Genomic DNA, 27,816 nt, shown 5'->3' with positions numbered 1-27,816 from the left:
TGTCTTTCACTTAGCATAATGTTTGAAGGTTCATCCATGTTATGAGGATATACTACATTTAATTTATCCATACATCAATTGATAGATATTTGGGTAGCTGCTTCTTTTTGGCTATTATGAATAGTGCTGCTACAAACATTCATGTACTGATTTTTATGTGGAAATAATGTTTTCAGTTCTTTTGGGTATATATTTAGAAGTGGAATTGCTGGGTCATATGGTAACCCTATGTTTAACATTTTGAGGAACTGTCGAACTGTTTTCCAAAGCAACTGCACCATTTTATATTCCCGTCAGCAATATATGAGGGTTTTAACTTCTCCACATCCTTGCCAATGGTTATTTTTCTTTTTTAAAGAAAACATTTTATTATGGCCATTTTAGAGTAGTAGGTGTGAGGTAGTATCTCATTGTGGTTTTGATTTGAAGTTCTGTGATGGCTAATGATGTTGAACATATTTTCATGTGCCTATTAGCCATTTGTATATCTTGTTTGGAGAAATGTCTATTCAGACCCTTTGCCCACTTTTAAATTGGGTTATTTATCTTTTTTTTTGTTCAATTTTAAGCCTTCTTTGTACAAGAAGATTTCTTTAAGACTTGTAGATGCAAATCTCTTATCAAATGCAGTTATGCATTGCTTAAAGATGGGGATGCATTTCTGAGAAATGAATTACTAGGTAATTTCGTCGTTGTGTGGATGTCGTAGTGCGTACTTACACAAACTGAGATGGTATAGCCTACAGCACACCTAGGCTATATGGTATAGCCCATTACTCCTAGGCTACAAACCTGCACAGCAAATTACTAAGTACTGTAGGTAATTGTAACACAGTAAATATTTGTGTATCTATACACATCTAAACATAAAAAGTGCATTAAAGGTACAGTATAAGAGATAAAACATGGTACACCTGTATAAGGGCGCTTCCCATGAATAGAGCCTGCAGGACTAGAAGTTGCTCTTGGGTGAGTCAGTTAGCGAGTGGTGAGTGAATGTGAAGGCCTAGGAAATTGCTATACAGTACTGTAGACTTTATAAACACTGTATACTTAGTCTATACTAAATTTATAAAACAATACTTTTCTTTCTTAATAATAAATTAACCCTACCTTACCGTAAATATTTTATTTTATAAGCTTTTAACTTTTGACTCTTTTGTAATAAATAATACTTAGCTTAAAACATAAGCACATTGTACAGCTGTACAAAAAATTTTCTTTCTTTATATCCTTATTCTATTATCTTTTTTCTATTTAGTTTTTTTTTTTTTTTTAACTTTTTTGTTAAAAACTAAGACATAAACACACATTAGCCTAGGCCTACACAGGCCAGGGCCATCAGTATCACTGTGTTCCGTCTCTACACCTTCTCCCCTTGGAAGGTCTTCAGGGGCAGTGACACACATGGAGCTGTCATCTCCTATGACAATGCCTTGTTCTGGAATATTTCCTGAAGGGCCTGCCTGAGGCTGTTTTACAGTTAATGCTTTTTTTTTTTTTTTTAAATAAATAGGAGTATACTCTTAAAATAACCATAAAAAGTATAATATAGTAAATACATAAACCTGTAACATAGTCATGTATTACCATTATCAAGTATTATGTATTATATATAATTATATATACTAGACTTTTGTATAGCTGGCAGCACAGTAGGTTTGTTTACACCAGCATTAGCGCAAACATGTGAGTAATGCCTTGCACTACCATGTTATGACATACATGACATCACTAGCTGATAGGAATTTTTCAGCTCCACTATAATCTTATGGGACCTTCATGCTATACGCAGTCTGTCGTTGACTGAAACATCAGTATATGGTACATGACTGGATGTGATTTGCAAGTGGTTTTTCCCATTCTATGGGTGTTGGCTTTTCATTCTCTTGATGCTCTTTGAAGCACAAAAGTTTTTAGTTTCCATGAAGTCTGATTTATTTGTTTTGTCTTTTCTTGCTCTTGTTTTTGAAGTCTTATCTAAGAAAGCTTTGACAACCAGGTACAGTGGCTCATGCCTGTAATCCCAGCACTTCAGGAAGCCAGGGTAGGAGGTTCACTTGAGGCCAGGAGTTTTGAGACCATCATGGGCAGCACATCAAGACCTCATCTCTAACAAAAAAAATTAGCTGGGCATAGTAGTACTGTTGCCCCACCTACTTAGGAGGTTGATGCAGGAAGATCCCTTGAGCCCAGGAGTTCAAGGCTACAGTGAGCTATGATCGCACCACTGCACTCTAGCATGGGCAACAGAGTGAGACCCTGTTTCTAAAAAAATAAAAATAAAGGCTGGGCGCGGTGGCTCACGCCTGTAATCCTAGCACTCTGGGAGGCCAAGGTGGGTGGATTGCTCGAGGTCAGGAGTTTGAGACCAGCGTGAGCAAGAGCGGGACCTCGTCTCTACTAAAAAATAGAAAGAAATTATCTGGCCAACTAAAAAATATATATAGAAAAAATTAGCCGGGCATGGTGGCGCATGCCTGTAGTCCCAGCTACTCGGGAAGCTGAGGTAGTAGGATCGCTTAAGCCCAGGAGTTTGAGGTTGCTGTGAGCTAGGCTGACGCCATGGCACTCACTCTAACCCGGGCAACAAAGCGAGACTCTGTCTCAAAAATAAATAAATAAATAAATAAATAAATAAATAAATAAATAAATAAATAAAAATAAAAAATAAGAAGGCTTTGACTAAATAAATAAATAAATAAATAAATAAATAAAAATAAAAAATAAGAAGGCTTTGACTAAACAAAGGATACAAAGATTTCTTTTTTTTTTTTTTTTTGAGACAGAGTCTCACTCTGTTGCCTGGGCTAGAGTGCTGTGGCGTCAGCCTAGCTCACAGCAACCTCAAATTCCTGGGCTTAAGCAATCCTCCTGCCTCAGCCTCCCGAGTAGCTGGGACTACAGGCCTGCACCACCACATCCAGCTAATTTTTTCTATTTTTAAGTAGAGATGGGGTCTCGCTCTTGCTCAGGCTGGTCTCGAACTCCTGACCTCAAGTGATTGTCCTGCCTCGGCTTCCCAGAGTGCTAGGATTACAGGCGTGAGCCATCGTGCCTGGCCCCATTTTGAGTTAATTTTTGTAATACGGTGTGAAGTAGCATTCAACTTCATTTTTTTCATGTAGATAGCCACATGTCTTAGCACCATCTGTTGAAAAAGACTATGCTTTCCCCATTGAATGTCTTGCTACCCTTCTTGAAAATCATAAATGTAAGGGTTTATTTCCAGACTCTCAATTATGTTCCATTGAGCTATATGTCTGTCCTTGAGCCAGTGTCAAACTGTCTTGATTACTGTAGCTTTGTGGAAAATTTTGAAATCAGGAAGTGTGGGTTCTCCAACTTTCTCTTTCAAGATTGTTTTGGCAATTCTCAGTCCCTTGCATTTCCATATGAATTTTAGGATCAACTTGTCAGTTTCTGCAAAACAGTAGCTGGGATTTTCATTGGTATTGTGTATAGATCAATTTGAGGAGTAGCATGCATTACTTTTATAGTTAATATCAGAGGGAGACAAACTCCTTAAAAATCATTAGTTACAAGTTCTCTCAGTAATGTTAATTTTTCTGATTTCACTGATTGATCTTACTGATAAATAGATTTTTCTTATGATATTCCCCGTTAGATAAAAGAATTTATTACATTTATATATTATATAAACTCGATTCACTCATAATTTAGTAATAACTTTTTAATAGCAACAGTAATAATGTGAGAGCTTTTAGATACAACGTACAAGTTGTTAGATTTTAAAATAAGCCAAAGATATCTAGACATATACCTATTTGGGATTAGCTTGTGTATATTTTCTGGTGAAACATCACATGAAGATTATATATTTGTCTTCTAACCACAGTAGACTCCTATAGTGTATAGTGATATGTGGATACAACTGGTTTCCTCTTTTTTTTTTTTTTTTTGAGACAGAGTCTCACTCTGTTGTCCAGGCTATGTCAGCCTAGCTCACAGCAACCTCAGACTCCTGGGCTTAAGCAATCCTACTGCTTTAGCCTCCCTAGTAGCTGGGACTATAGGCATGTGCCACCATGCCCGGCTAACTTTTTCTATATATATTTTTAGTTGTCCGGTTAATTTCTTTCTATTTTTTAGTAGAGACGGGGTCTTGCTCTTGCTCAGGCTGGTCTCGAACTTCTGACCTCAAGCGATCCTCCCGCCTCAGCCTCTCAGAGTGCTAGGATCACAGGCGTGAGCCACGGCACTCGGCCAACTGGTTTTCTTTTTTAAAAATTAGATGGTGTCACCTATTTTGCCTTCTAGCTGCATCCTTGTGTTATTGGTAGGTTTTATAAATCTTAAAAATTCTAATTCAGAAACAGCTCTACTAAACCAAGAATGTATAATTTGTTGCATTTTTTTCTGAGAGAGTGGAATTTACATCCATTTTTTAAGAAGCTGTTAATGTTGCTAAGGCATCTGTCCGGTCTCCACAGTTGCTTAGCTTGCTGTGCTCCAGGTGCAGTTGATGTGCTGTGCATGTGTCTGGGCAATATTGGAAATAAAGCTTTGAGGCACGTCGAGGGCGATTTGTGGAGTGGGGTGTGAGCAGCACTGATGTTCACAATCTCAGAGGCTGCATCTCTGGAGGCAGAAGATGTTGTCTCACCAGACTATTGATGAAATTCATGAGGTTTTCTCTGAATTCTTCAAACTCACTTGAGTTGTTTCTTATTTGCTCTTAGCTCCAGCATTTCCCTCATGGACTTCCGGAGGCGATGGAAATCTGTCTTCTGAAGCCCCAGAAGCATTTTCTTTCTCTGTGTCAAGGCTCTGAAATGGGGCGAGGAACTCCTCTATTTTCTTTGCTGTGCTCCAAGTGTAAACCTAAAATAACAAGAGAGGGGCTCTCTATAAAGGAATTTGTCTGGGAATAAACAGGGGATTATGATCCAGGATGAGCATGTTATGATGAATCATAGGTGCATCCAGAGACAATGTGGTAAGAGGAAACTTTCCAAGGGAAAAAGGAGAAGTCCACGTAAGCTGTTTTGAAGTGAACATCATTGGTCACAGGGGCCTGTTGTGGGAGCCGATGTTAACTCATTGGTGCAAATAGCTGTTGCTAAGCAAATGTTCTTATGAGGGTGGCTTATCTGAAATGCTTCAGTCTTGAGGAATTTTTTATGATAAGTCCTCTTACACATGTATGTGTAGGATAAGCAAGATGAACAGAGCACACAGGGATTTCACGTGGGTTTTTAGAAAGTCCTTGTAATAGTACTTATCTCAGACATGTGCACAAGAGACCCCTCCTTCTTGACCTCTGGGTTCTGCTTTGCCCTGGATCTATCGTAAGTGACTCCATCTTGGCCTTGGCAAATTTCACACAAGCTACTTTTCAGATGAAGACCTAAAAACTTTGAGGCACTTTTGAAATAGGATCATTAGCTCATCCTTAGCAAACCTCTTTAGCAACTGCAAGGCTGATATATAACCTTCTGACTCCATGTGCTTTTGTAAATTTGCTGTTTTGTGATCCGTTGACACAGTGGTTATGTGGGAAAAGAAGCTATGAACTCATGAAGACATCTCAAAACCAGGAAGTAATTCCAGGAATTACGGAAATTTTCAAACATAAAAGTAGTGGGAATAGCATGATAAACTACCACGTACCCATCTCTCGGCTTCTTTGAGTATCAGTGCATGGCCATCTTGTTTTTATTCTTGCAGTATTTTCCTGGAGTATTTTGAAGCAATTCCAGACATCATATATATCACTTGTAAATATCTAAGTATGTATCTTTAAAATATAAGGAAGCTTTGAAAACATAACCATAATGCCATTATTAAAACTTAAAAAAAAACCCTAATTCTTTAATATCATTAAATATCTGGTCAGTTCTAAAAATAAATTTTTAAGACTGAATAAAATTCCTTCATTGAATAGTCCTTAATCTACTTAATCATTCCATTATTATAGGATTTTTAGGTTGTTTACAATTTTGTGTGATTATAAATAATGCTGTGATGAATAACTTCATGCCTATGACTTACTCTCTAGTTGAGTCATTTTCTCAGAAAGGATTTCTAGAAGCTGAATAAGAAATACAAAAAGTCACATGATGTTTTATCAAGTCTCCAACTGTGTGTGTTGTATTAAGGAGTTCTTTGTTTAGGCCGAAGATCTTAACAGCCTCTTAGTTTTAACAAAGAAATTATTCATTGCTGCTCTGCTCTGGAATGCATTGCTGGCTCTTTCATTGCACCTGACCCTGCATGGAATTCTTTGGTCACATGTATTCTTGTACTTAAAGTGAGAAAGGTCATATAGTTTTAGAGACAGAGATGAGTACAAGAAAAGTTGATTCTTTGTGTTTACTATTTACTAAAAGCTAAGCCAGGCGTGGTGGCTCATGCTTGTAATCCCAGCATTTTGGGAGGCCGAGGCAGGAGGATTGAGCCCAAGTGTTTGAGGTTACAGTGAACCATGACTGCACTTCAGCCTGGGCAACAGAGTAAGACCCTGTCTCCAAAAAAAAAAAAAAAAGCTAAAGTAGAAATTAACAGAAAACATTAAGGAAATCATTTAAATTTAGCATTAAGCTTTAAAAAATCTTATTTGGATTATTACATGGAGGATTCTGAGTGTCAATCATAGTCTTAGTAGGTGATTTACAACTACAGTGAGCAATATATGAGGATTTTATCTCTGTTGTCTGTTGTTGGTATTATCTGGGTTTCAGACCAGTGGTATAATGAAAAGAACATGGACTTTGGAGTTAGATCTGGGTTCATTTCTTGACCCTGCCATGGTAATACTAACAACAGTGATAATATAAATAATTACCATTTATTGAGCATATTATGTGCCAGACACTGTGCTAAGCCTTTTGTATATGTCATCTTATTTAATTTTCACAATAACCCTGCAAAATAAGTTTATGATCTTCTTGATGGAGAAACTGAAGCTAAGAGCAGTTAAATACAAAGCCTATGGCAGAGCTAGGTCTGTCTCTGTGATCTTTTGTGTGTGTGTGTGTGTTATATCATGGTATTTTCTCCTTTCTCTATCCATTCTCCCAGATTTCCCAGAATCCTCTCCCCAGTCTCTGGGTACAGGCCCCCCTCTGCTTTTGCGTGCAATTGTTAGGTGTACTTAAGGAAACCTGAGAGAACCATGTTGTGAGGACCTCACTACATCATCACAATACACTCTCCCATTGTTACAACAGAGACTCTACAGGTACTGCCTGAGTTCAGGAGATGGCATATGGTTATAGTAGATGAGAGGAAGAATGCTTCAGAGATTGCTTGAGTAGTTCACATTTTCATTATTTATTAATCTCTTTTCTTCCCAAAGTTTTCAAGGTTGGGCATTAAGTCAGGGCATTTCAGCTCTTCTACCCATTCACTTTTTTCCTCCCAACTTTGCATTTTTTTTTTTCAGAGTTTGAATTCTTATACAAATGGAGCATATGGTCCAACATATCCCCCTGGCCCTGGGGCAAATACTGCCTCATACTCTGGGGCTTATTATGCACCTGGATATACTCAGACCAGTTACTCCACAGAAGTTCCAAGCACTTACCGTTCACCTGGTGACAGCCCAACTCCAGTCTCTCGTTGGATGTATCCCCAACAGGACTGTCAGACTGAAGCACCCCCTCTTAGGGGGCAGGTTCCAGGATATCCTGCTTCTCAGGTGAGCTGTTTTCTGTTCGGAAAAAATTAAAAGTCTGTCCCTCTTCAGTTGTAAACAGCAGAAGGATATTCATTTACACTAGTGCTGATTTAAGAAAACACTTCCAGATCGGGACGGCAAGGACTGCTTTTATATTGATGCCCTTCTTACTTACGGCAGCTATTGCAGTAATGGCTGAATGGATTTTGGCTGAAGGTTCCTTATAGATGTCATAATGATAAAACTTTTATACCAAAAAAAGTCTTTAGAGAGTTGTTGCTTTGAAATTTCCCTGTCTTGCCTATCTTAACCTTTTTTAGTGCTGTTAGGTTAATATTCTTTAATATTCTATGAATGATGCCGTGTTTATTTCTCCGTTCCCTTTCAGAGGAGTTCTATTATGTCTTTGTGTTTTCTTACAGCATATGGGTCCATTTATTTATAGTGTCCGTGGGACACACTTACACTATGCTTCCGTGCATTGACTTTTAGGCCTTATTCCTTTTTAGTTTTATTGTCATCAATTCTACCCCTGGTAGAAAACTTTGGAACCAAGTTTTTTAAGGCTTAGAGAAATTATTGCAAGTGATTAATTAGAGTTGCTATAATTTAGCCTAGTAGCAGCTAAGTATACTCTATTAAGCAGAAAGGAAGCATCTCAGAATCTGCCTATATCAGAATATTTTCGTTACTTCTTTAAGTTTTTTTTTTTTTTTCAAGCAATGACCAGCATATTTCTTCCTCTCAATCTAGAACCTGCCTCACTATCCTTATGGGGATGGGAATCATAGTGTTCCACAGTCAGGACCACCTGTACGGCCACAGGAGGAGGCGTGGGCTTCTCCTGGAGCTTACGGAATGGGCGCCCGTTACCCCTGGCCTGCAGCTGCGCCCTCAGTGCCCCCTGGGAATCTGTACGTGACCGAAAGTACTTCGCCATGGCCCAGCAGTGGCTCTCCTCAGCCACCTCCTTCTCCACCTCTCCAGCAGCCCAAGGTAGGGCTTTAAAATGTTCCTTTGATGTTTGGGTAATTAGGAGAGTACAACATGGGAGTTTTCTGCATTAGTCTGTGTTAAATGGGGACTAATTGCAAAAAGTTGGTGACTGCTACCTGTCGCTTTACCTCAGCCCAGATTTTGTCTTTCTTTCTTTTTTTTTTAAATAGACTTCATTTTTTAGAGAAGGTTTAGGTTCACATCCTTTATTTTAAAAGACAGAAAATGCCCATTTTCTGTTTGTTGTAATCTTACCTGAATGTTAAATACAAAGATTGTATTTTACTACCTCAAATAATCTACAGACAGAAGACAAAGCTAACGTGAAATATCTGCTGTATTAGTTTGTATATAAAACTATAGCTTGAAAATCATCTGCTGTGGCTGTGTTCTTGTCAAGATCTGTCTTGAAGTTTTCACCCTTAAGGGGAAAACTATCTAATTTTTATTGATCAAGTCACTGGATGGATTGTGAGGTGCTCGTGATGATGACCTGCCTCAGGAATTCTCTGCCTTTTGCTCGACAGGGCACTCCCTTTTATCTTCTTAGGACTGTGTTTTTCTCAAACGATTAAGGAGGGAGGTCCAGTTTTATTGGTGGGGAATCTTTTCACGTACCTTCTAGGTCGGGAGAAAGATGTGGGCTAACAAATCTGATGTTAATGGATTCCCATTAAAACAGCGTTTTTCCCCTTTTTGCTCTCCCGCTCCAAGGATTCCTCGTACCCCTATAGCCAATCAGATCAAGGCATGAACCGGCACAACTTCCCTTGCAGTGTCCATCAGTACGAATCCTCGGGGACGATGAACAATGACAATTCAGATCTTTTGGATTCCCAAGTCCAATATAGTGCTGAGCCTCAGCTGTATGGTAATGCCACCAACGAACATCCCAGCAATCAAGATCAAAGTAATAATCTTCCTGAAGAGTGCTTATCTTCAGATGAAGGTACTCCCCCAAGTATTAAAAAAATCATACATGTGCTGGAGAAGGTCCAGTATCTTGAACAAGAAGTAGAAGAGTTCGTAGGAAAAAAGACAGACAAAGCATACTGGCTTCTGGAAGAAATGCTAACCAAGGAACTTTTGGAACTGGATTCAGTTGAAACGGGGGGCCAGGACTCTGTCCGGCAGGCCCGGAAAGAGGCTGTTTGTAAGATCCAGGCCATACTGGAAAAATTAGAAAAAAAGGGATTATGAAAGGATTTAGAACAAAGTGGAAGCCTGTTACTAACTTGACCAAAGAACTCTTGATTTTGGTTAATTACCCTCTTTTCTAAATGCCTGTTGATGACAAGAAGCAATACCTTCCAACTTTCCTTTGATTTAAAATTTGAAAAAATTGGTAAAGGAATGGAAGAACATTTTAGTTATGAAGTTGCTTTCGGTTTTCAGACGAATGAATGTAATAGGAAACTATGGAGCTAACAATATTGCCAAGTAGACTCACTCCTTAAGAAATTTATGGATATCTGCAAGCTGCTTCTTATCAGCAGGAGGGAAATAAATATACTTTATGTAACAGGCTTAACAGAAACCTACCAGATGAGACTGGCTATAATCTGAGACAAACAGAATCTGTTTTTTTTTAAACATCTGGATTACTTGTCACATTTTTGTACATTGTGACTGCTTTCAGCATACCCTTCATGTGTAAATTACAGCTTAGACTTTAGACTCTTGGACTTGTTTTGTTTTGTTACTTACAGTTCACAAATATAATATTCTCTACTTCTTGGTACATTTTGTAGTAATATGTTTAATATAATTATTCAAGAGACTATATTGACAGCCAGATAGTGTGGCAATTCTGAATGACTTTATATCTTTACATCACTTGAATATATTGCAATGTGTAGTGAGTTCCCCAGGTAAATTGTTTGTCTCCCATGTTGTATAGATTGTTAGAGTTTTTACCACTTTTGCTTTTCATGGTAGTAGTGGAAGGCGAATTTGGAAATGGCATTGACATAGAATGAAAATGTTTGTGGACACTTCTTTTTTGCCTTTTTATTGTATTTGGATAAAGATCCATTTTAAAATTATCTGTTTTTTTAAACAACGTATAATTATCTTTTCACTATTGCTGCTTCCATAGAGAGCATTGTGATAGATAACAGATGAAACATTAAATGCCACAGTGAGTAGAAATAATGACTACACAAAATAATAGATGTAATTATTTAGTAATACCATTCTCCATCTAAGATGACTTTCACCATCAAGATCCCTACGAGCAGATTTCAGCTCAGTTTATAGTTAAAAACAATGAGGGTTAAAGGGTATTCATGCTCAGGGAATGAATCAGCCATAGCTAGAGTGGGAAATTAATTATTTTCTTCTTTTAAAGGTAGATTTGATGTTTATTTCTCTAGAGTAAATTGCATAGATAGAATTGCCTATTTCATAAAAAGATGTTTTTACCATTATTAACAGTCATTTTAGAGCCAAATTTATGGAAGGGATATTGAAAGGGTCTTATGTAGCCTTGGTGGGTAGCTCTGTGCTGTTATATAGAAGAGACTTAGGTACATAACTTACTTTTTACATCTGAGGTGAGTTCTAGTATACAGTATCTGTTCTTAGAAAAACAACTGTTTCTTCATAAGATATCCAAGTGGTAATTTTTTTTCCTAGACTGCCAGGCCTATTAGTGATACTAAATCTATCATCTGTCTCCATTCCTCATAAACAAAACCAAATCAGTACAAACATATTAGATGAGAGGAAATGTAGTAAAAATATTGGCTGGGATGAGTGATTTTGCAAGATAATATAGTGATAAATTTATTCTTGGATTTTAATTTTTGGCCTAATATAGGAATGTTTAAAAAGGCTTTTCTATGAAAATTAGAAAATTATACTTGAGATTAAAAATATAGAAGGGGGAGGACTTTAAAGCTAAGTTACCAGTGAGACAATGAGTAATTCAGAAGAGAACACTACTATTTTACTGAGTGCCCAAGATGCCAATTTCCATGACGTCTTGATTTATAGATATATGTACCCATGTTATGTACATATATACATATATGTGTGTATGCTTTTAAACAGTTTTTTAAAAGTTTTTGAGATAATTCTAGACTTACAGAAGAGTTGTAAAAATAGTACAGAGTTCTCATGTATCCTCCACCCACCTTCTCCTTGTGTTAACGTCTTGCATAACTATAGAACATTTGTCAAAATTAAGAAATTAACCTCGATACAATACTATTTACTGAAGTAGAGAATTTAAAAAGTAGAGATTTTATTAGTCTTTTGACTAATATCCTTTTACTACTCCAGGATCCAATCCAGGATCCCACCTTGCATTTAGTTGTCATGTCTCCTTTGTGTCCTCTAGTCTGTGACAGTGTATCAAAACAGGGGATACCTAATGCAATGTATTTCTGGTGTTGTTAACTTTGATCACTATGCTCGGCTGGTGTCTGCTAGGATTCTCTACTGTAAACTTACTATGTTTTCCTTATAATTACTAAATATTTGCTGGAGATACTTTGAGACTATGCAAATGTCCTGTTTCTGCTTAAACTTTTGCCCAGCCACTTTACTATCCATTGGCAGATCTTGCTTGTGGCAGTTACTACTGTGGTATTCTAATGGTGATTTTCTATTTCTCTCATTCCTTCTACATTTATTAATTGAAATTCTTCTGTAAAGAAGAGGTGTTGCTTCTGGATTTATATTTTTAATTATAATAAGAATATTCAGGATAAGTACACACTTAGAACTTAAAGATGTTAAACCATGTTAAAATGATGCCAAATACCAATATCAAAGAAAATAAAACTAAGTTGGTAACTTGACTCAGAAAATATAATGAACTTAAGAAGGAAACCAGTATTTATGATTTGTAGAGTTGGTTCAACTTTTGACTTAATATTGACTTCAGACTGAATTCAAAATTTTCTTGAAATTTCACATCTGGACTTTTAAAAGTGTCTACATTTATATTACTTTGGGGATCATTTTGTTAAAATCTTGAATAAAGTTAAAGACCTGGCATGATAAATGCAACTATGTTTTCTTTATAATAAGCACCATTGTTCCAAATGTAAATGCCAATATAAATATTTAAACAAATGAGCCCTAATGAAGTATCTAGGGGATATGTGTCTCTACATGTTGGTACGGAATTCTTTTAAGCGCTTTCAAAAATAGTGTTTTGAAAATAGTTCCTCAGTTGATTAATGTAAATAATACTGTCAAAGGTAGGCAGGTTAAAAAAAGTTGAAGAATATAGATTAAATTGACATTTAAAAAATTTTTTTTGAAGGATGGATACTTTATGGAGCTTTTTGTTTCTTTTTTTTTTTTTGAGCTTTTCTTTTTCATCTTTGCTTTTTTACTTTTACCTTTTTTAAAAAAGTTAGGAGTTTACCTCAATTCACAGAAATTATGAGTTTAGAAAAGTCAATTTTATGAAAAGCAGCATTCTCCCCTGATCCTGACCTCATTTTCTCTTCTGTAATGACAGTCACTTTGAATTTTGTTTGTGTTTTTTAATTTAAAATAAATTTTTTTTAGAGATGGGGTCTTGCTGTGTTGCCCAGACTGGTATTGAACTCCTGGGTTCAAATGATCCTCCTGCCTCAGCCTCCCTAGTAGCTGGGGCTACGGGCATGTGCCACCTTTCCTGGCTTCAATTTAGTTTTTTAAAAATGTGTTTCTGTATTTTTAAATAACACAATTGTATTGCTGCTTCCTGATTTATCAAGTTTAGGTCTTTTGTACTGATTTTCTTTTATAGAGGATGAGAATTTAGGTTTATCTCTCTGCCTCTGCCACACACACATCCCAGTCCTATCTTTCCAACTTTTCAATATATTTATATGGTAATTTCATTGTACATTATTATGACTATGTAAATACTAACCAGAGCTTAGCCATGTAGTAAACTGGTTATTTTTCCTTTCTTGTTTTCCCTGGAATTAATCGTTTGTTACATTTGTTTTGTTTGCTTGTGTACTTAGGACTAATTTGGCCCTTCATCAGTTGTCTAAATTTTCTCTCAAGATGCTCATACATATTTTATCAATTTTAAACTTCGGAAGAAGTCTATCCTGGAGTCTTCAGTCTGGAGGATTGGTACATTTCTGGTGCATAGTGTCATCCTGGGATCTTTCTTGACCCGTCCTGGTGATTCCCTTGGCCTCTTATGTTGGTTTCCTGTTTTTTGTATCTTATGTCTTTCTCTTTCTTCATTTATTTCATTTTGGTAGAGCATATTCTTTAGTAGTTTCCTGCAAAAAGGTTCAGGAGAAATAATTTTTTTTATATCTTATGTATTTGAAAATGTCTGTTCTAGCCACTGGATTGATAATTTGGCTGGATATAGATTTCTAGGAAATGATTATCTTAAATATTTTGAAGGCATTAGTATGTTATCCTGTAGTTTCCAGAATTGCTATTCAGAAGCATATGCCATTCTGATTCATGATCCTTTGTATAAAACCCAGTTTTTAGGCCAGGTGTGGTGGCTCATGCCTGTTATCCTAGCACTCTGTGAGGCAGAGGCAGGCAGATTGTTTGAGCTCAGGAGTTCGAGACCAGCCTCAGCAAGAGCGAGACCCCCGTCTCCACTAAAAAAATAGAAAGAAATTAGCTGGACAACTAAAAATATATAGAAAAAATTAGCCGGGCATGGTGGCGCATGCCTGTAGTTCCAGCCTCTCGGGAGGCTGAGGCAGGAGGATAGCTTGAGCCCAGGAGTTTGAGGTTGCTGTGAGCTAGGCTGATGCCACGGCACTCATTCTAGCCTGGGCAACAGAGTGAGACTCTGTCTCAAAAAAAAAAAAAAACAAAAAAACCCCACCAATTTTTATCTCTAGAAGCTTGTAGGTTTTCTGAAATTTCCTAATGATGTAGGTTCATGTTTTTCCATTTTGCTGGGCCCATTTCATTCTGGAAACTCATGCCCTTAACATCCTGTGAAATTTTTTTGATTTTTGTTTGTTAATTTTCCTCTTTCTCCACCCCAATCTGCTCTGTTAATACTTTCTAGGATTACTACTATTTAGATTATAGTCCTTATAGACTGGTTCTTTAATTTTCTTTTCTTTTTTTTCTTTTTTCCGTTTTTTGCTTTTTTGCTGTACATTGTAGGAGATTTCTGGAAATTTATCTTCCAACTCTTCATTGAGTTTTGCATTTCTTCCACCATATTTTTAATTTCCACGAATATTTTTGTGTCCTGTGTTCCTTTTTAGGATTCTTCTTGTTTGTGGTTGAAGCATCTTACATCTCTGAAGATATTAATGATAATTTCTTGATGTTCTCTTCTTCCTGAATAATAGATTTCCTCCAAAGTTGCTTTTTTCTTTCTTTGTTTCCATCTTTATCATGTTAGAGGTATTTCTCAGACGTGTATTAATTTTTGCTTGTATTTTTTACAGTGCAATATTATTCCATGGGAGACTCAAAATTATGTCTAGGAAATGTTTTCTGGCTATTCTGTTTAATTATTTTTTCATAAACTTTCTTGGAGGGGACAGGTATTTCAACTCTGAAATTGGGAAGGGGAGACTGGATAATTTTCACTCTTGTGTGAAAACAGGACAGTTTCACACTCTGTGTGGCCTTTCTCACGGGAGTAGTGGGCACATCTGTCATGTTGAAATGTGAGGCAGGGTGTGTGCCAACTGCTGAGAATGAGGATTTAGGCACTTGGGAGCAGAGCTCATTTTCTCTCAGCCGTCCCTTTTACATCCTTTTATTCTGCAGTATGTGCTTGCAAAATTGGCTAAAGGCAAGAGTAGTATTGCCAAATAAAATATAGATTCCCAGTTAAGTTTGAATTTCAGATAAATAATCATTTTTTAAATATCAGTATGACCCATGCAATGTTTGGAACATATACTAAAAGATGATGTATTGTTTATCTGAAATTCAAATTTAACTGGGGGTACTGTATTTTTAAAATTACAGTTTTTATTTTGGAAAATTGTAGATTCACATGCAGTTTTAAGAAATAATGCAGAGATTTCATGTAGCCTTCACCCAGTCTCCTCCAGTGGGAACATGTTGTAAAACTTGACTGCAGAGTCACAGCCAGGATATTGATGTTGATTCAATCAAGGGACAGAACAATTCCATCACCACAGTTACCCCTCCTGGTGACCTTTTACAACCACAAGCATCCCCTTTCCCCCCATACTACCTCCCTGGCAACCACTAATCTTTATTTCTAAATTGTGTCATTTCAGGAATCATATAGTATGTAAGCCTTTGGAAACAGGCTTTTTATTTTTCACTTAGCATACTTCTCTTGAGATTAATCCAATTTGTTTCTTATATCAGTAGTTCTTTTTAATTGCTAAGTAGTAGTCATCAAGAGTATGGATATGCCATCGTTTGTTTAACCGTTCACCTGTGGAAGGACATCTGTGTTGTTGCCAGTTTGGGCTATTATGAAGAAAGCTTCTATGTACATTCTTTTTTTTTTTTTCTGAGACAGAATCTCGCTCTGTTGCCCGGGCTAGAATGAATGCCGTGGCATCAGCCTAGCTCACAGCAACCTCAAACTCCTGGGTTTAAGCAATCCTGCCTCAGCCTCCCAAGTAGCTGGGACTATAGGCATGTGCCACCATGCCCGGCTAATTTTTTGTATGTATACTTTTAGTTGGCCAGATAATTTCTTTCTACTTTTAGTAGAGACGGGGTCTCGCTCTTCCTCAGGCTGGTCTCGAACTCCTGACCTCGAGTGATCCACCCGCCTCAGCCTCCCAGAGCGCTAGGATTACAGGCGTGAGCCACCGTGCCCGGACTTTTTAAAAAATTTTCTTTCTTTTTTTTTTCTTTCTTTCCCAGAAGCCATAGCACTTCTATGTACATTCATGTACAGGTTTTCATGCAGACATAGTTTTCATTTCTTTTGAAATGAAGCAATGCCTAGAAGTGCAATTCTGGGTCACATGGCAGGTGCATGTTTAATTTTTTAAGAAACTGCCCAACTTTTTGAGAATGGCTATACTGTTTTACATTCTCACTAGCAATGTATGAGTTTTTCTGTATCCTTGCCAGAATTTGGTGTTGTCACTTTTGGGGGGGGGGCACAGAGTCTTGCTCTGTTGCCTGGGCTAGAGTGCCATGGCATCAGCCTAGCTGAAAGCAACATCAAACCCCTCGTGTTCCTCCTGTCTCAGCCTCCCAAGTAGCTGGGGCTACAGGCATGCGCCACCATGCCCGGCTAATGTTTTCTATTTTTAGTTGTCTGGTTAATTTCTTTCTAATTTTAGTAGAGACAGGGTCTCGCTTTTGCTGAAGCTGGTCTCAAATTCCTGACCTCAAGCGATCCTCCTGGCTCTGCCTCACAGAGTGCTGGGATTACAGGTATGAGCCACTGCACCTTCACTATTTTTTACTTTAGCCATTCTGATAGATGTAGCAATATCTCATTGTAGCTTTTTTTGTTTTTGTTTTTGTTTTCTTTTTTTGAGACAGGGTCTTTCTCTGTTGCCCAGGCTAGCATGCAGTGACATCATCTTAGCTCTCTGCAACCTCAAACTCCTGGACTCAAGTGATCCCCCTGCCTCCCAAGTAGCTGGGACTACAGGCAGGCACCACCACGCCTGGCTAATATTTCTACTTTTTTGGTAGAGACAGGGTCTCGCCATGTTGCTCAGGCTGGTCTTGAACTCCTGTCCTCAGGTGGTCCTCCCCCTTTGACCTCCTAGAGTGCAGGGATTACAGGCGTGAGCCATCACACCTGGCCTCATTGTGGTTTAATTTGTATTTCCCTAATGGTTAATGATGTTGACTATCTTTTCATATGCCTATTTGCCATCTGTATATTCTATTCTATGAAATATCTGTGCAAGTCTTTTGCTTATTTTCTAACTGGATTTATTTTAATAAACTTTTAATTTTAGAATAGTTTAGATTTACAAAAAAAATTGTGATGATACTACAGAGAATTCTCATATACCTCTCACCCAGTTTCCCCTATTATTGGCACCTTAAATTAGTACTGTACATTTGTCATAATTACTCTTATTAACAAAAGTCCGTATTTTATTCAGATTTTCTTAGTTTTTTCCTGTTACCCTTTTTCTCTTCCAGGATCCCACATTACACTTAGTCATCATGTCTCCTTAAGGGGTCTCTTGGCTGTGACAGTTTCACAGGCTTTCCTTGTTTTCGATGACCTTGACAGTTTTGAGGAGTGCTGGTCAGGTATTTTCTAGAATGTCCCTCTGTTGGGGTTTACCTGATGTTTTTCTCATTAGACTGGGGCTATGGGTTTAGACCACAGAGATGACTTACCCTTCTCATCAGGCATATCAAGGGTGCACATTATCAATGTGACTTACGCTGCTGACGTCAACCTTAATCCCTTAGCTAGTAGTTTGTCAGGTTTCTGTATAATAAAGTTATTCTTTTCCATTTTTCATACTATGCTATTTGGAAGAATGCCATTATACACAGCCCCACACGCTTCAACTCTTTGAAAGTGGAGTTTCTATATAAGTCATTGGGAATTTCCTTGCAAGGGAGATTTGTCTGTTTTCTTTTATTTATTTATATATTTCAGTATGGATTCGTGGATATTTACTTTGGGTTATGATGTAAAACTACCTTATTTGTTGCTCAAATTGTTCTGGTTTGGCCACTGGGAGCTCATTCTGTTAGCTCCTGTGTCCTTTTGACATACGCCCATCATTGTGTGTAGTCTTTTCTCTCTCTTTTTTTTAAAGTTCTTCTATACTTGATGCTACTGGCTCATCTTGTATATTTCCTATTCCAGTCCTAGAATCAGTTATTTTGAACTCTGGTTCTTCTTTTCGAAGAATGGTATAAGGAACTAAGATTTACCTCCATTTTTTTGTCTTTTCACTAGTGAATTTTGAAAGTGTTTATTTTTTATTTTTTTGTTTGTTTGTTTTCAAGACAGGTTCTTGCTGTATTGCCCAGACTGGAATGCAGTGACGTCACCGTAGCTCACTGCAACCTCAAACGCCTGGGCTCAAGTGATCCTCGTGCCTCAGCTTCCCAAGTAGCTGGGACTACAGGCGCGTGCCACCACGCCTGGCTAATTTTAAAATTTTCTGTAGAGATGGGGTCTTGCTATTTATTGCCCAGGCTGGTCTTGAATTCCTGGTCTCAAGCAATCCTCCTGCCTTGGCTTCCCAAAATGCTAGGATTACAGGTGTGAGCCACTGTGCCAAGCTGAGAGTTCTTTATGTTTTTTAGATACTAGTCCTTTGTCAGATATGTCATTTGCAAATATTTCATCCCAGCCTGTAGCTTGTCTTTTTATCCTCCTAACAGGATCTTTCACTGAGCAAAAGTTTTTAATTTTGATGAAGTCCAGTTTATCATCTTTTCCTTTTAAGAATGGGGCTCTTAGTGTCAAGTCTCTTAAGAACTCCTTGCTTACCTCTAATTCCTAGAGATTTTCTCCTGTGTTTTTCTTCTAAAAGTTTTATTACTCTCGGAGGTCTTTAGCAAGAAAAAAAAGTTTTATTACATTTATATGTAATAAATACATGTATTACATGTATATAATACATTTGCATTTGCTACATTTACATTTGCTCAATCTGGCGACTCTAGCTGAGAGGAAACATTGGCTTATTGGAACCTTCCAGGGCTACAGGAGAGCCACCTTGCTCCATGCTTAAACTGAAATTATCAGTTGCTCTCAAACAAACTTAACCCTCATTGAGGTAGGACAGAAATTATAAGGAAAGTATAAATCACTTTCCTCAAAGTGAAAACATCTAAGAGAAATTATTCACATTGAAGGCTGGGACTATTCAGTTGTGGCTGTCAGGTAATAAAATGCATTTTCGTGAATGGTTTATCAGCTTATAAAATTCACCAACTTTGGGATAGAAGAGAACATCACACCAGATGTCTCTAAGGTCCCTTTTAATTCTAACATTCTTATTTTATATACAAAGTCAGTCAGTGGCAGAGCTGAAATGATAGGTCGAGTCTTCTGTTTCTTGACTCAAGATGCCTTGCCTCACAGCTGCAGCCTGTATATTCTTGAGTAAAATGTAGATTCAGGCCGTGCACAGTGGCTCACACCTGTAATCCCAGCATTCTGGGAGCCTGAGGTGGGAGGATTTTGAGGCCAAGAGTTGGAGACCAGCCCAGGCAACTTAGTGAGACCCCTGTTGCGAGGTGGGTGTGGTGGCATATTCGTTTAGTCCAGCTACTTGGGAGGCTGAGGCAGGAGCATTGCTTGAGCCCAGGAGCTCGAGGTGCACTGAGCTATGATTGTGCCACTGCACTCTAGCCTGGGTAACAGAGTAAGACCCTGTCTCTAAAAAAATTTTTTTAATTAAAAAAAATGTAGATTCATAGTATTAGGTATTGGGTTCTCCAGAGTGATAGAACCAATAGGATATACATAGATGGATGAGAGGAAATTTATTAGGGCACTTGGCTTGTGCAATTATGGAGGCTAAGAAGTCCTTATGACAGACGATCTGCAAGCTAGAGACCCTGACACGCCTATGGCTCAGCCCAAGTCTGAAAGCCTCAGAACCAGAGAAGTTGATGGTGTAATTCTCAGTTCAAGGTTGAAGGCCTGAGAACCTATGGGGCCACCAGCATAAGTCCTGGAGCCCAAAGGCCGGAGAGCCTGGAGTTCTAATGTCCAAGCGCAGAAGAGTGTCCCACCTCCAGGAGACAGAAAAAGAGGAAATCTTTTTTCTGCCTATTTTGTTCTATCCAAGGGATTCCAGCTGATCGGATGGTGTTCACCCATGTTGAGGGCCGATCTTCCTCACTCAGTCCGCAGACTCACATGCCAGTCTCCTCCGGAAATACCCGCGGATACACCCAGCAGGGATGCTTTATCCACTCTCCAGGTATTCCTTAGTCCAGTTGAATTGACACCTAAAATTGACCATCACAAGTCCACCCCTTGTCAATTTGACACACATATACATCTCCTTAAACCATACTTCATCTCCAAATAAAGACAATAACAAGTTATTAATATTATTTCTACCTAAGGTGATGCAGCTATCCTCTACACAACCCAAGGACACACTAATCCCATCCACAGAAGAGGAGGTGAAATACTTGGGTGATATTTACTCTTCTCCTGATATTCTATAACTTAAATACCATGATGTAAAATTAACAATACTTAAATACTGACGTTAAGTCAGTATATATTTTGTTACATGATAAAGGAATAAGAGAGGAACAAAAACAAATATATGTATATATACACACAAACGTATCCTTAACGAAATAGGAAATTCTCATGACAATTAGTCTTCGTTTCTGTATCTGGTCACACAGTCGTAGCAGTGTTTATAACTATCTTTTTCTACTACCCATTCGGTATTCCCTTTGCCTTCCGCAAACACCTCAGCTGGTCATGGTTCTCTACCATGGTGACCCAACCCTCCTTTCCTGAAGTGTCTGGGCCATTCATAGTTCTCCTTTGAATGGGTTGTTGTAGTTTCCCATTGACTTTAATCACAAGGTGTGGTAATACTAAGAGGTGCCCTAGGGGATCTCAGATATTCCGGACACTCTTCCTTACCTTCATGTGAGTAGTAGTCCACTTTCCCCTAGGGAAACTACCACCCAAAACTAAATTTACCTCCATGCCTGTTTTTGTAAATAAAGTTTTATTGAGACATAGCCACACTCATTGGTTTACTTATCGTCTCTGGCTGCTTTAGTGCTGCAACGGGAGAATTGATTAGTTGTGACATACATCTTACCACCCACCTTAAATATGTATCTGGCCCTTTATAGAAAAAAGCTTGCTGCTTCCCGCAATAGGAAATTGAAAGAGAAAAAGTAGAGATTGTTTCCCATTTGCCTTTTAAGTCTTCTAATAAAAGATTGATACACAACTGCAAATAATAGCCAGTAAAATTAAGTGGGTTTTTATTTTAGAGAGGTACCGTGAAATATTCTATTTGCCTGAATCTACCTATCTACTCAGGCTTTTTGGGAACCTAGAATTTATACTGCTTAAGGCAGTATTCTTTTTTTTTTTTGAGACAGAGACTTGCTCTGTTGCCCTGGCTAGAGTGCCGTGGCGTCAGCCTAGCTCACAGCAACCTCAAACTCCTGGGCTTAAGCAATCCTTCTGCCTCAGCCTCTCAAGTAGCTGGGACTACAGGCATGCGCCACCATGCCCGGCTAATTTTTCTATATATATATTTTTTTAGCTATCCGTATAATTTCTATTTTTAGTAGAGACAGGGTCTTGGTCTTACTCAGGCTGGTGTTGAACTCCGGACCTCGAGTGATCCTCCCGCCTCAGCCTCCCAGAGTGCTAGGATTACAGGCGTGAGCCACTGCACCCGGCCTTAAGGCAGTATTCTTAAAAGTGTAGATCCCAAGGTACTTGCATTTATAATTTGGGGTGCTTATTTAAAATGCAGATTTCTGGATCCCACCAAAGATGTAATGGATGAGAATTTCTGGAGGTAGACCTGGATACTTGATTGCTTTCTCTTTTGTAACTACCAGTGTATCTATTACCTGCCTCTGTTATAACACTTAACAAGATAGAGTTATTCATTTACTTGCTTATCTCTCCTATTAAGACTGTGAACTCCTTCAGGGTAAGTATTGTGTTATTCATTACCTCTGTACTCCAAGCCCTAGGGTAGGCACATTTAATTATAGTTCTCAAAGGGTGGTCCATGGATGCTAGTGGTCTTAGAGACTCTTTCAGGGGTAACAAGTTCAAAACCATTTTCATAATAATACTAAGATATGATTTGCCTTTTTTTGCTATGTTGATGTTTGCACTGTTTTTTTTTTGTTATTGTTTTGTAGACACGGAGTTTCCACTATGTTGCCCAGGTTGGTTTCGAACTCCTGGCCTCAAGCACTCTTCCCACCTTGGTCTTTCAAAGTGTTGGGCTACAGGCATGAGCCCTGGTCCCTGGCTGGAATTTGCACTATTAATGCAAAAGCAGTGGTGGGTAAAACTGCTGCCATCTTAGTGTGAATTAAGGCAGCGGAAACAAACTCTATTGTCAGTCATTGCATTCTTTCCTGCCATGCATTCATGATAAGAATAGTGCCAGTTTCACTTAAGAATATCATTCAGAGTCAATAAAAATTAATTTTGTTAACTCTTAATCCTTGAGTTCACATCTTTTTCATATTCTGTGTGATAAAGTGGTTAGTATACGTAAAACAGTTCTGTTGCTTAACAAAGTACAATGGTGGTATCTTGAGGAAAAAGCACTTGAGATATTGTTTGAATTGGAAGCTGAACTACCTGCTCTTTTTTCATGAAACATCATTTTTATTTGAAAATACAACTGACAAACTATGGCTATTTAGATTTAGGTATTTAGCAGAACTTTTCTTGAAAATAAAGTGAGTTTATCACCTCAAGGAAAACAACTGAACGTATCTGTTGCCAAAGATAAAATTTGGCCTTTCTCTGGGATAAACAGGTGACAAAAAATATGATCTGTCAAGAAAAAAGTAGAATTTTGGAAAACTTGTATCTGCGACTGTGAACTTGATAGCTTCCCGATATCTAAAGACTTTTCTGATCAGATTAGTGATGATTTAAAAAAAAAACTGTATAATGAAATGTGTTAACATTTGGAAGATCTGATAGCTCAGTGAACTGGTATTTTTCAATACATGATATCATAAATCATGCATGGGTAAAAGATCCATTCAAAGTGTAAGACAGACCAGTAAATTTTTTTGAGACAGAGTCTGGCTCTGTTGCCCAGGCTAGAGTGCTGTGGCATCAGCCTAGCTCACAGCAACCTCACACTCCTAGGCTCAAGCAATCCTGCCTCAGCCTCCCGAGTAGCTGGGACTACAGGCATGTGCCACCATGCCCAGCTAATTTTTTTTTATATATATTTTTAGTTGTTTGGCTAATTTCTTTCTATTTTTAGTAGAGACGGGGTCTCGGTCTTGCTGGGGCTGGTCTTGAACTCCCCACCTTGAGTGATCCTCCTGCCTCAGCCTCCCAGAGTGCTAGGATTACAGGCGTGAGCCACCATGCCAGGCATTTTAATGGTATTGGAATATGAAAAATTTATTATTTCCAGATTACACATTGCAACCCACTTTTGAGAAATTTACCATTTATGGAATTTTCAGTAGTGTTAAAAAATATCCACAATTATCTGAAAAGGTTATTAAATTACTCGTTCCTTCTCCAACTACATATTTGAATGAGGCTAGATTTTCTTCATATATTTCAACCATAACAAAAATTTTAACAGATTGAATGCAGAAGCAAATATGAGAATCCAATAGTTTTCTATTAAGTCAGACATTAAAGAAATTTATAAATTTTCTATTCTCGTTTTTTTTATTATTTTGGAAAATAGTTATTTTTCATAAAAATGTTATTTATGCATGAATGGGTTTACCCTTGCTTGGGTTTTTTGTTGTTGTTTGTTTGTTTTATTTTTTTTTTTGAGACAGGGTCTCGCTCTGTCACCCAGGCTAGAGTGGCTCATTGCAACCTCAAACTCCTGGGCTCTAGTGATCCTCCTAACTCAGCCTCCAGAGCAGCTGGGACTACAGGTGCACACCACCACACCCAGCTAATTTTTTATTTTTGTAGAGACGGGCTCTCTCTGTATTGCTTAGGCTGGTCTCAAACTCCTGGCCTGAAGTGATCCTCCTGCCTCTGCCTCCCAAAGAGCTAGCATTACAGGTGTGAACCACTCTGCCCAGCCTCCTATTGCTTTTTCATGAATTAATACATACTTAAATGTCTCGGTTTTCATTTGTGGTGCAGTAGATAGTGATAAATATAACCTACATAAACAGTAGTCTTTAGGATTCTCAATAATTAGAGTGTAAAGGGGTCCTGCACTCCCCAAATTTGAGAAGAGTGAGGATACAACAAGATTTGAAGATAGAGACCCGAAATTCAAGTTCCAGTTCTGTCACTTAACTGACTCCGATTTTAGGCAAGTTACTTAGGTGCAGGCTCTGAAGTCAGACTGTCTGGGTTCATAATTTTGGCTCAGCCACTTGCTGGTAAGTGTGACTTGGGGTGAGTCACTTTACCTCTATGTAAAGAAGGATAACTATTATACCTATTTCCTCAGGTTGCTGTGAGAATTAAATGGGATAATACTTGTAAAATGCTTACAGCTATGGCTAGAACACAGTAAGAGCTCAGCAAATGTTAGCAACTGTTAGTCATCTAGTCATCTGGGACACAGTCTTGGCTTTCTTCATCCTGTTCACAGAGGACAGAAGCTATTTAAGTGTTATAAACTTGAGGGGAAGGTTAAGTCAACGTGGATATTTGTGTGTGGCTGTTAATCTGTACAGAGAATTAAGTGTGGTAAAAATTTCCTCTTTCGGTTTCCTTTTTTCAGTTTCAGAAGTAATAAGACTGAAAGAAAAAACATTCCCTGAACCCTTGCCCTATCATGTAGCTAGAAAATAGGAAAGCATCTTATTCAATACTCAAAGGAACTGAGGTCTTCCAGGCAATGAAACACTCAGCAGAGCCGAGCAGGGCCACCGCTCAGGTTCATGACCGTGGGAAGCCCGTTTCAACTTTTCACCTGTTACGTCATCTTGTTTGGACAAACGGATTTCGTCTCCGACCTCTCCTGCAGCTTTTAGACCCCGTCAAGCTCACCTCTTGTATTTTTTAGGGACATCTTTTTGGCAGCCTCTAAATGCTACTGACGCAAGCCGGGAGACACCCGCACTCCTTGCAAATGCCAGCGATGCGGGTCTCAGCTTGCAGAAGCCGCCCCCCGCCCCGCGCCATCCAGTTTCTCGGGGGGCGCAGCGTCCCCGCGTTCCCGCACCGTCCCTGCCCAGTAGTAGGGCTGCCCGGAGCAGCCCAGCGTCAGGCCCGTTTGCCCACCTCGTGAGGCCGCAGGACCGCCTTATCTCGAAGAACCTTTCCGTCACGGAGACTCGAAATGCCCCCTGACCCCGCCAGCATCATTCCCCGCCCCGCCCTCTTGCAGACCTCCGGCCTCAGTTCCCTGCCCGCACCAGCCACGTCTCGCGCGATTCCCTCCACCTCTCGCGACACTTGCCGCCGGTCCCCGCGGCCCTGCCCTCACGGCGCGCCCCCGGCCGCCGCGCCAGGCCGCCGCTCGCCCGCGGAGAGCGCGGCGGAACCGGGTGTTTGGCGCGACCCGCGGGGCCGCAGGCTCCGCCCCGTCCCGCCCCGCACGGGCTCCGGGTGAAGGCCGCGGCTGGGACATGCCGTGCCCCCCTCAGCGAGGGTCGGAGCGCGCGGGAGGGGGCGGGGCCGCCAGGTGAGTCGGCGTGGGCGCCGGCGCGGGGCGGCGCTGCGGGATGCGGAGGCCGGGGCGGAGGAGGACGCGCAGTCGGGGCGGGCACGGGCGCTGGGAGGACCGGCGCGGCGGGCGGGGGTGGCCTGGGCTCCGGGCGCGGCCAGGGCCCTGGTACCGGCTGCGCCCCAGGCACCGGGAAACTCCCTCGTTGCCTTTGGCGGCTCCGCTGCTCTCCGGAGGCCGGAGGCGGGAGGCGGGAGGAGACCGGAGCCCGAGCTCCGAAGCCCCGGCGCCGGCGGCAGGAGGCCTGGGTGGTGGGGAGAAGGAACGCGCCAAGGCGGCTGAGCGACGTGTGCCAGGAAGGAGGACAGCGGGGCCGAAAGCCCGAGGGCGTTCGCTTGGGGCGGCCAGGTGTCTGCCCCCGCGGCGCAGGTGCGGGATGCCGAGCCTTCACCCTCCCCGTAGGAGCCGCGGGTCCGCTTCCGCCAGCCGCAGTGCTGTTCTTTGCGGACGGGTGTTAGCGCCGAGGAGGGAGAAGCACGTAGGTCAGAGCGCTTCTTGTGAGGAGGCGGCTTTTTTGAGGTCGCCTGTTAACTTTTCACCTGAGACTCGGGGGCGATGTGAGTGGGTGTGCGCGTGCGCACGGTGGCCCCAGGCGAGGTTCGGTATTTTCAGCCCATTAAGTAACTTCAAGGATCAATGAAAATGATTAGTTCTTAAGTGAATAGTTTTATTTTCTGCGTTTTAAGATTCCAATAGACTTGTAAAATGTATAATGATAGGGGCCTGGAGCCTAAAACCCAGGTGTTGCTAGGACAGGGCATGACCCACCTGAGACTTGGTTGGAGTAAATTTCCTGCTTTTGGCCCTAGGTTTAGATTGGCAATTGGGGTAAAATGTTTTGTTGCAATCAGGTTTTGACCATGTGTTCTTGTGATTCTGGGTTTGTTTGAAACTTACTGTCTGAGTAAAATTATGCAGTTTTCCGAGAGACAATTGGGAGCTCAATGCAAAATGGTTGATCTAACAGAAGCGTTTGTTTAAAGCTCCCCCATCCAGCTGTTAATTTGTTATTTCTAGTATAAATTATGTAGCCCTTTTCCATTGTTTTTTGTTTTTGTTTTGCAGAAATGGCTGCTTGCGATGACCAGTTTTTCGTGTGTGAACAGTTACACTTAATTAATAGAAGGAAAATCATTTCCTCATAGTTTTCTTCTATCCTTAGAGAGCGAAATGTCATCAGTGGAATCACACCAGGAACAATTGTCCCAGTCAGATCCATCCCCATCACCAAAGTCATGTAGTTCCTTTGAGCTAATAGACATGGATCCTGGCAGCTTGTATGAACCAGTTTCTCCACATTGGTTTTATTGTAAGATAATAGATTCTAAAGAGACATGGATTCCTTTCAACTCTGAGGATTCACAGCAGCTAGAAGAGGCGTATGGCTCTGGTAGGTGAAAATGACTTGTAATGGACAAAGACTTTGGTCTCTCTCAAACTTTAATAGTCCTGACAGGGCGGTGGCTTACGCCTGTGATACCAGCACTTTGGGAGGCTGAGGCAGGAGGATTGCTTTGGGTCATGAATTTGAGACCAGCCTGGGTATCACAGGAGACCCTATTTCTAAAAAATTTTTAAAATTAGCCAAGTGTGGTGGTGTGTGCCAGCAGTCCTAGCTACTGGGGAGGCTGAGGCAGGAGGATCCCTTGAGCCCAGGAGTTCAAGGTTGCAGTGAGCTATGATCACACCACTTTACTCTAGCCTGGCAACAGAGTGAGAACCCATCTCGGGGGGGAAAAAAAAGTGTCTGTAGGGTAGCATGTCATATTGCAGAAGAATGAACTCTACCTTATTTCTTGTTTTCTTTTTTTTTTTTTTCATGAAATAAGAATAGTGCTGGTTATACTAAACCATCATGATTGTCATTAATTTACCTTTTGGTCCCTGAAGCAAAAAATTCAGAAAAATCTTATATACTTT

At 39.9% G+C, this 27,816-nt stretch overlaps 2 protein-coding genes across 14 annotated transcripts in view; both read left to right on the top strand.

Annotated features, from left to right (window-relative positions):
* Window positions 1-22,732, top strand: part of BAG4 (BAG cochaperone 4) — a 50,684-nt gene extending 27,952 nt beyond the window's left edge. The window contains exons 3-7 of one of the 5 annotated variants that reach the window (XR_006730967.1): window positions 7,409-7,663; window positions 8,396-8,638; window positions 9,353-9,587; window positions 20,326-20,668; window positions 22,406-22,732. Coding sequence is in view for 4 of the 5 variants with exons in the window: in XM_045535899.1 (XP_045391855.1) it covers window positions 7,409-7,663; window positions 8,396-8,638; window positions 9,353-9,587; window positions 20,326-20,460; window positions 22,406-22,575 (1,038 nt within the window). In the remaining variant the exon portion in view is untranslated. Of the gene's footprint in view, window positions 1-7,408; window positions 7,664-8,395; window positions 8,639-9,352; window positions 12,651-20,325; window positions 21,654-22,405 lie in introns of those variants that run through there. The other 4 variants (XM_045535899.1, XM_045535902.1, XM_045535903.1 and 1 more) reach the window with 4 other exon arrangements.
* Window positions 22,733-25,678: 2,946 nt separating this feature from the next.
* The window catches only part of DDHD2 (DDHD domain containing 2), a 44,280-nt gene continuing 42,142 nt past the window's right edge, over window positions 25,679-27,816 (top strand). For 3 of the 9 annotated variants that reach the window (XM_045535869.1, XM_045535868.1, XM_045535864.1), the window contains exons 1-2: window positions 25,728-25,854; window positions 26,962-27,286. In XM_045535869.1, coding sequence (XP_045391825.1) covers window positions 27,067-27,286 — 220 coding nt within the window. In that variant the 5' untranslated portion in view covers window positions 25,728-25,854; window positions 26,962-27,066. Of the gene's footprint in view, window positions 25,855-25,976; window positions 26,266-26,302; window positions 26,379-26,961; window positions 27,287-27,816 lie in introns of those variants that run through there. The other 6 variants (XM_045535865.1, XM_045535873.1, XM_045535871.1 and 3 more) reach the window with 6 other exon arrangements.

The sequence above is a fragment of the Lemur catta genome, chromosome 22 (genome assembly GCF_020740605.2).
Source record: "Lemur catta isolate mLemCat1 chromosome 22, mLemCat1.pri, whole genome shotgun sequence".
Classification (NCBI taxonomy): domain Eukaryota; kingdom Metazoa; phylum Chordata; class Mammalia; order Primates; family Lemuridae; genus Lemur; species Lemur catta.
Note: the sequence above shows the minus strand (reverse complement) of the source record. Positions and strands in the feature narration are given on the sequence as shown.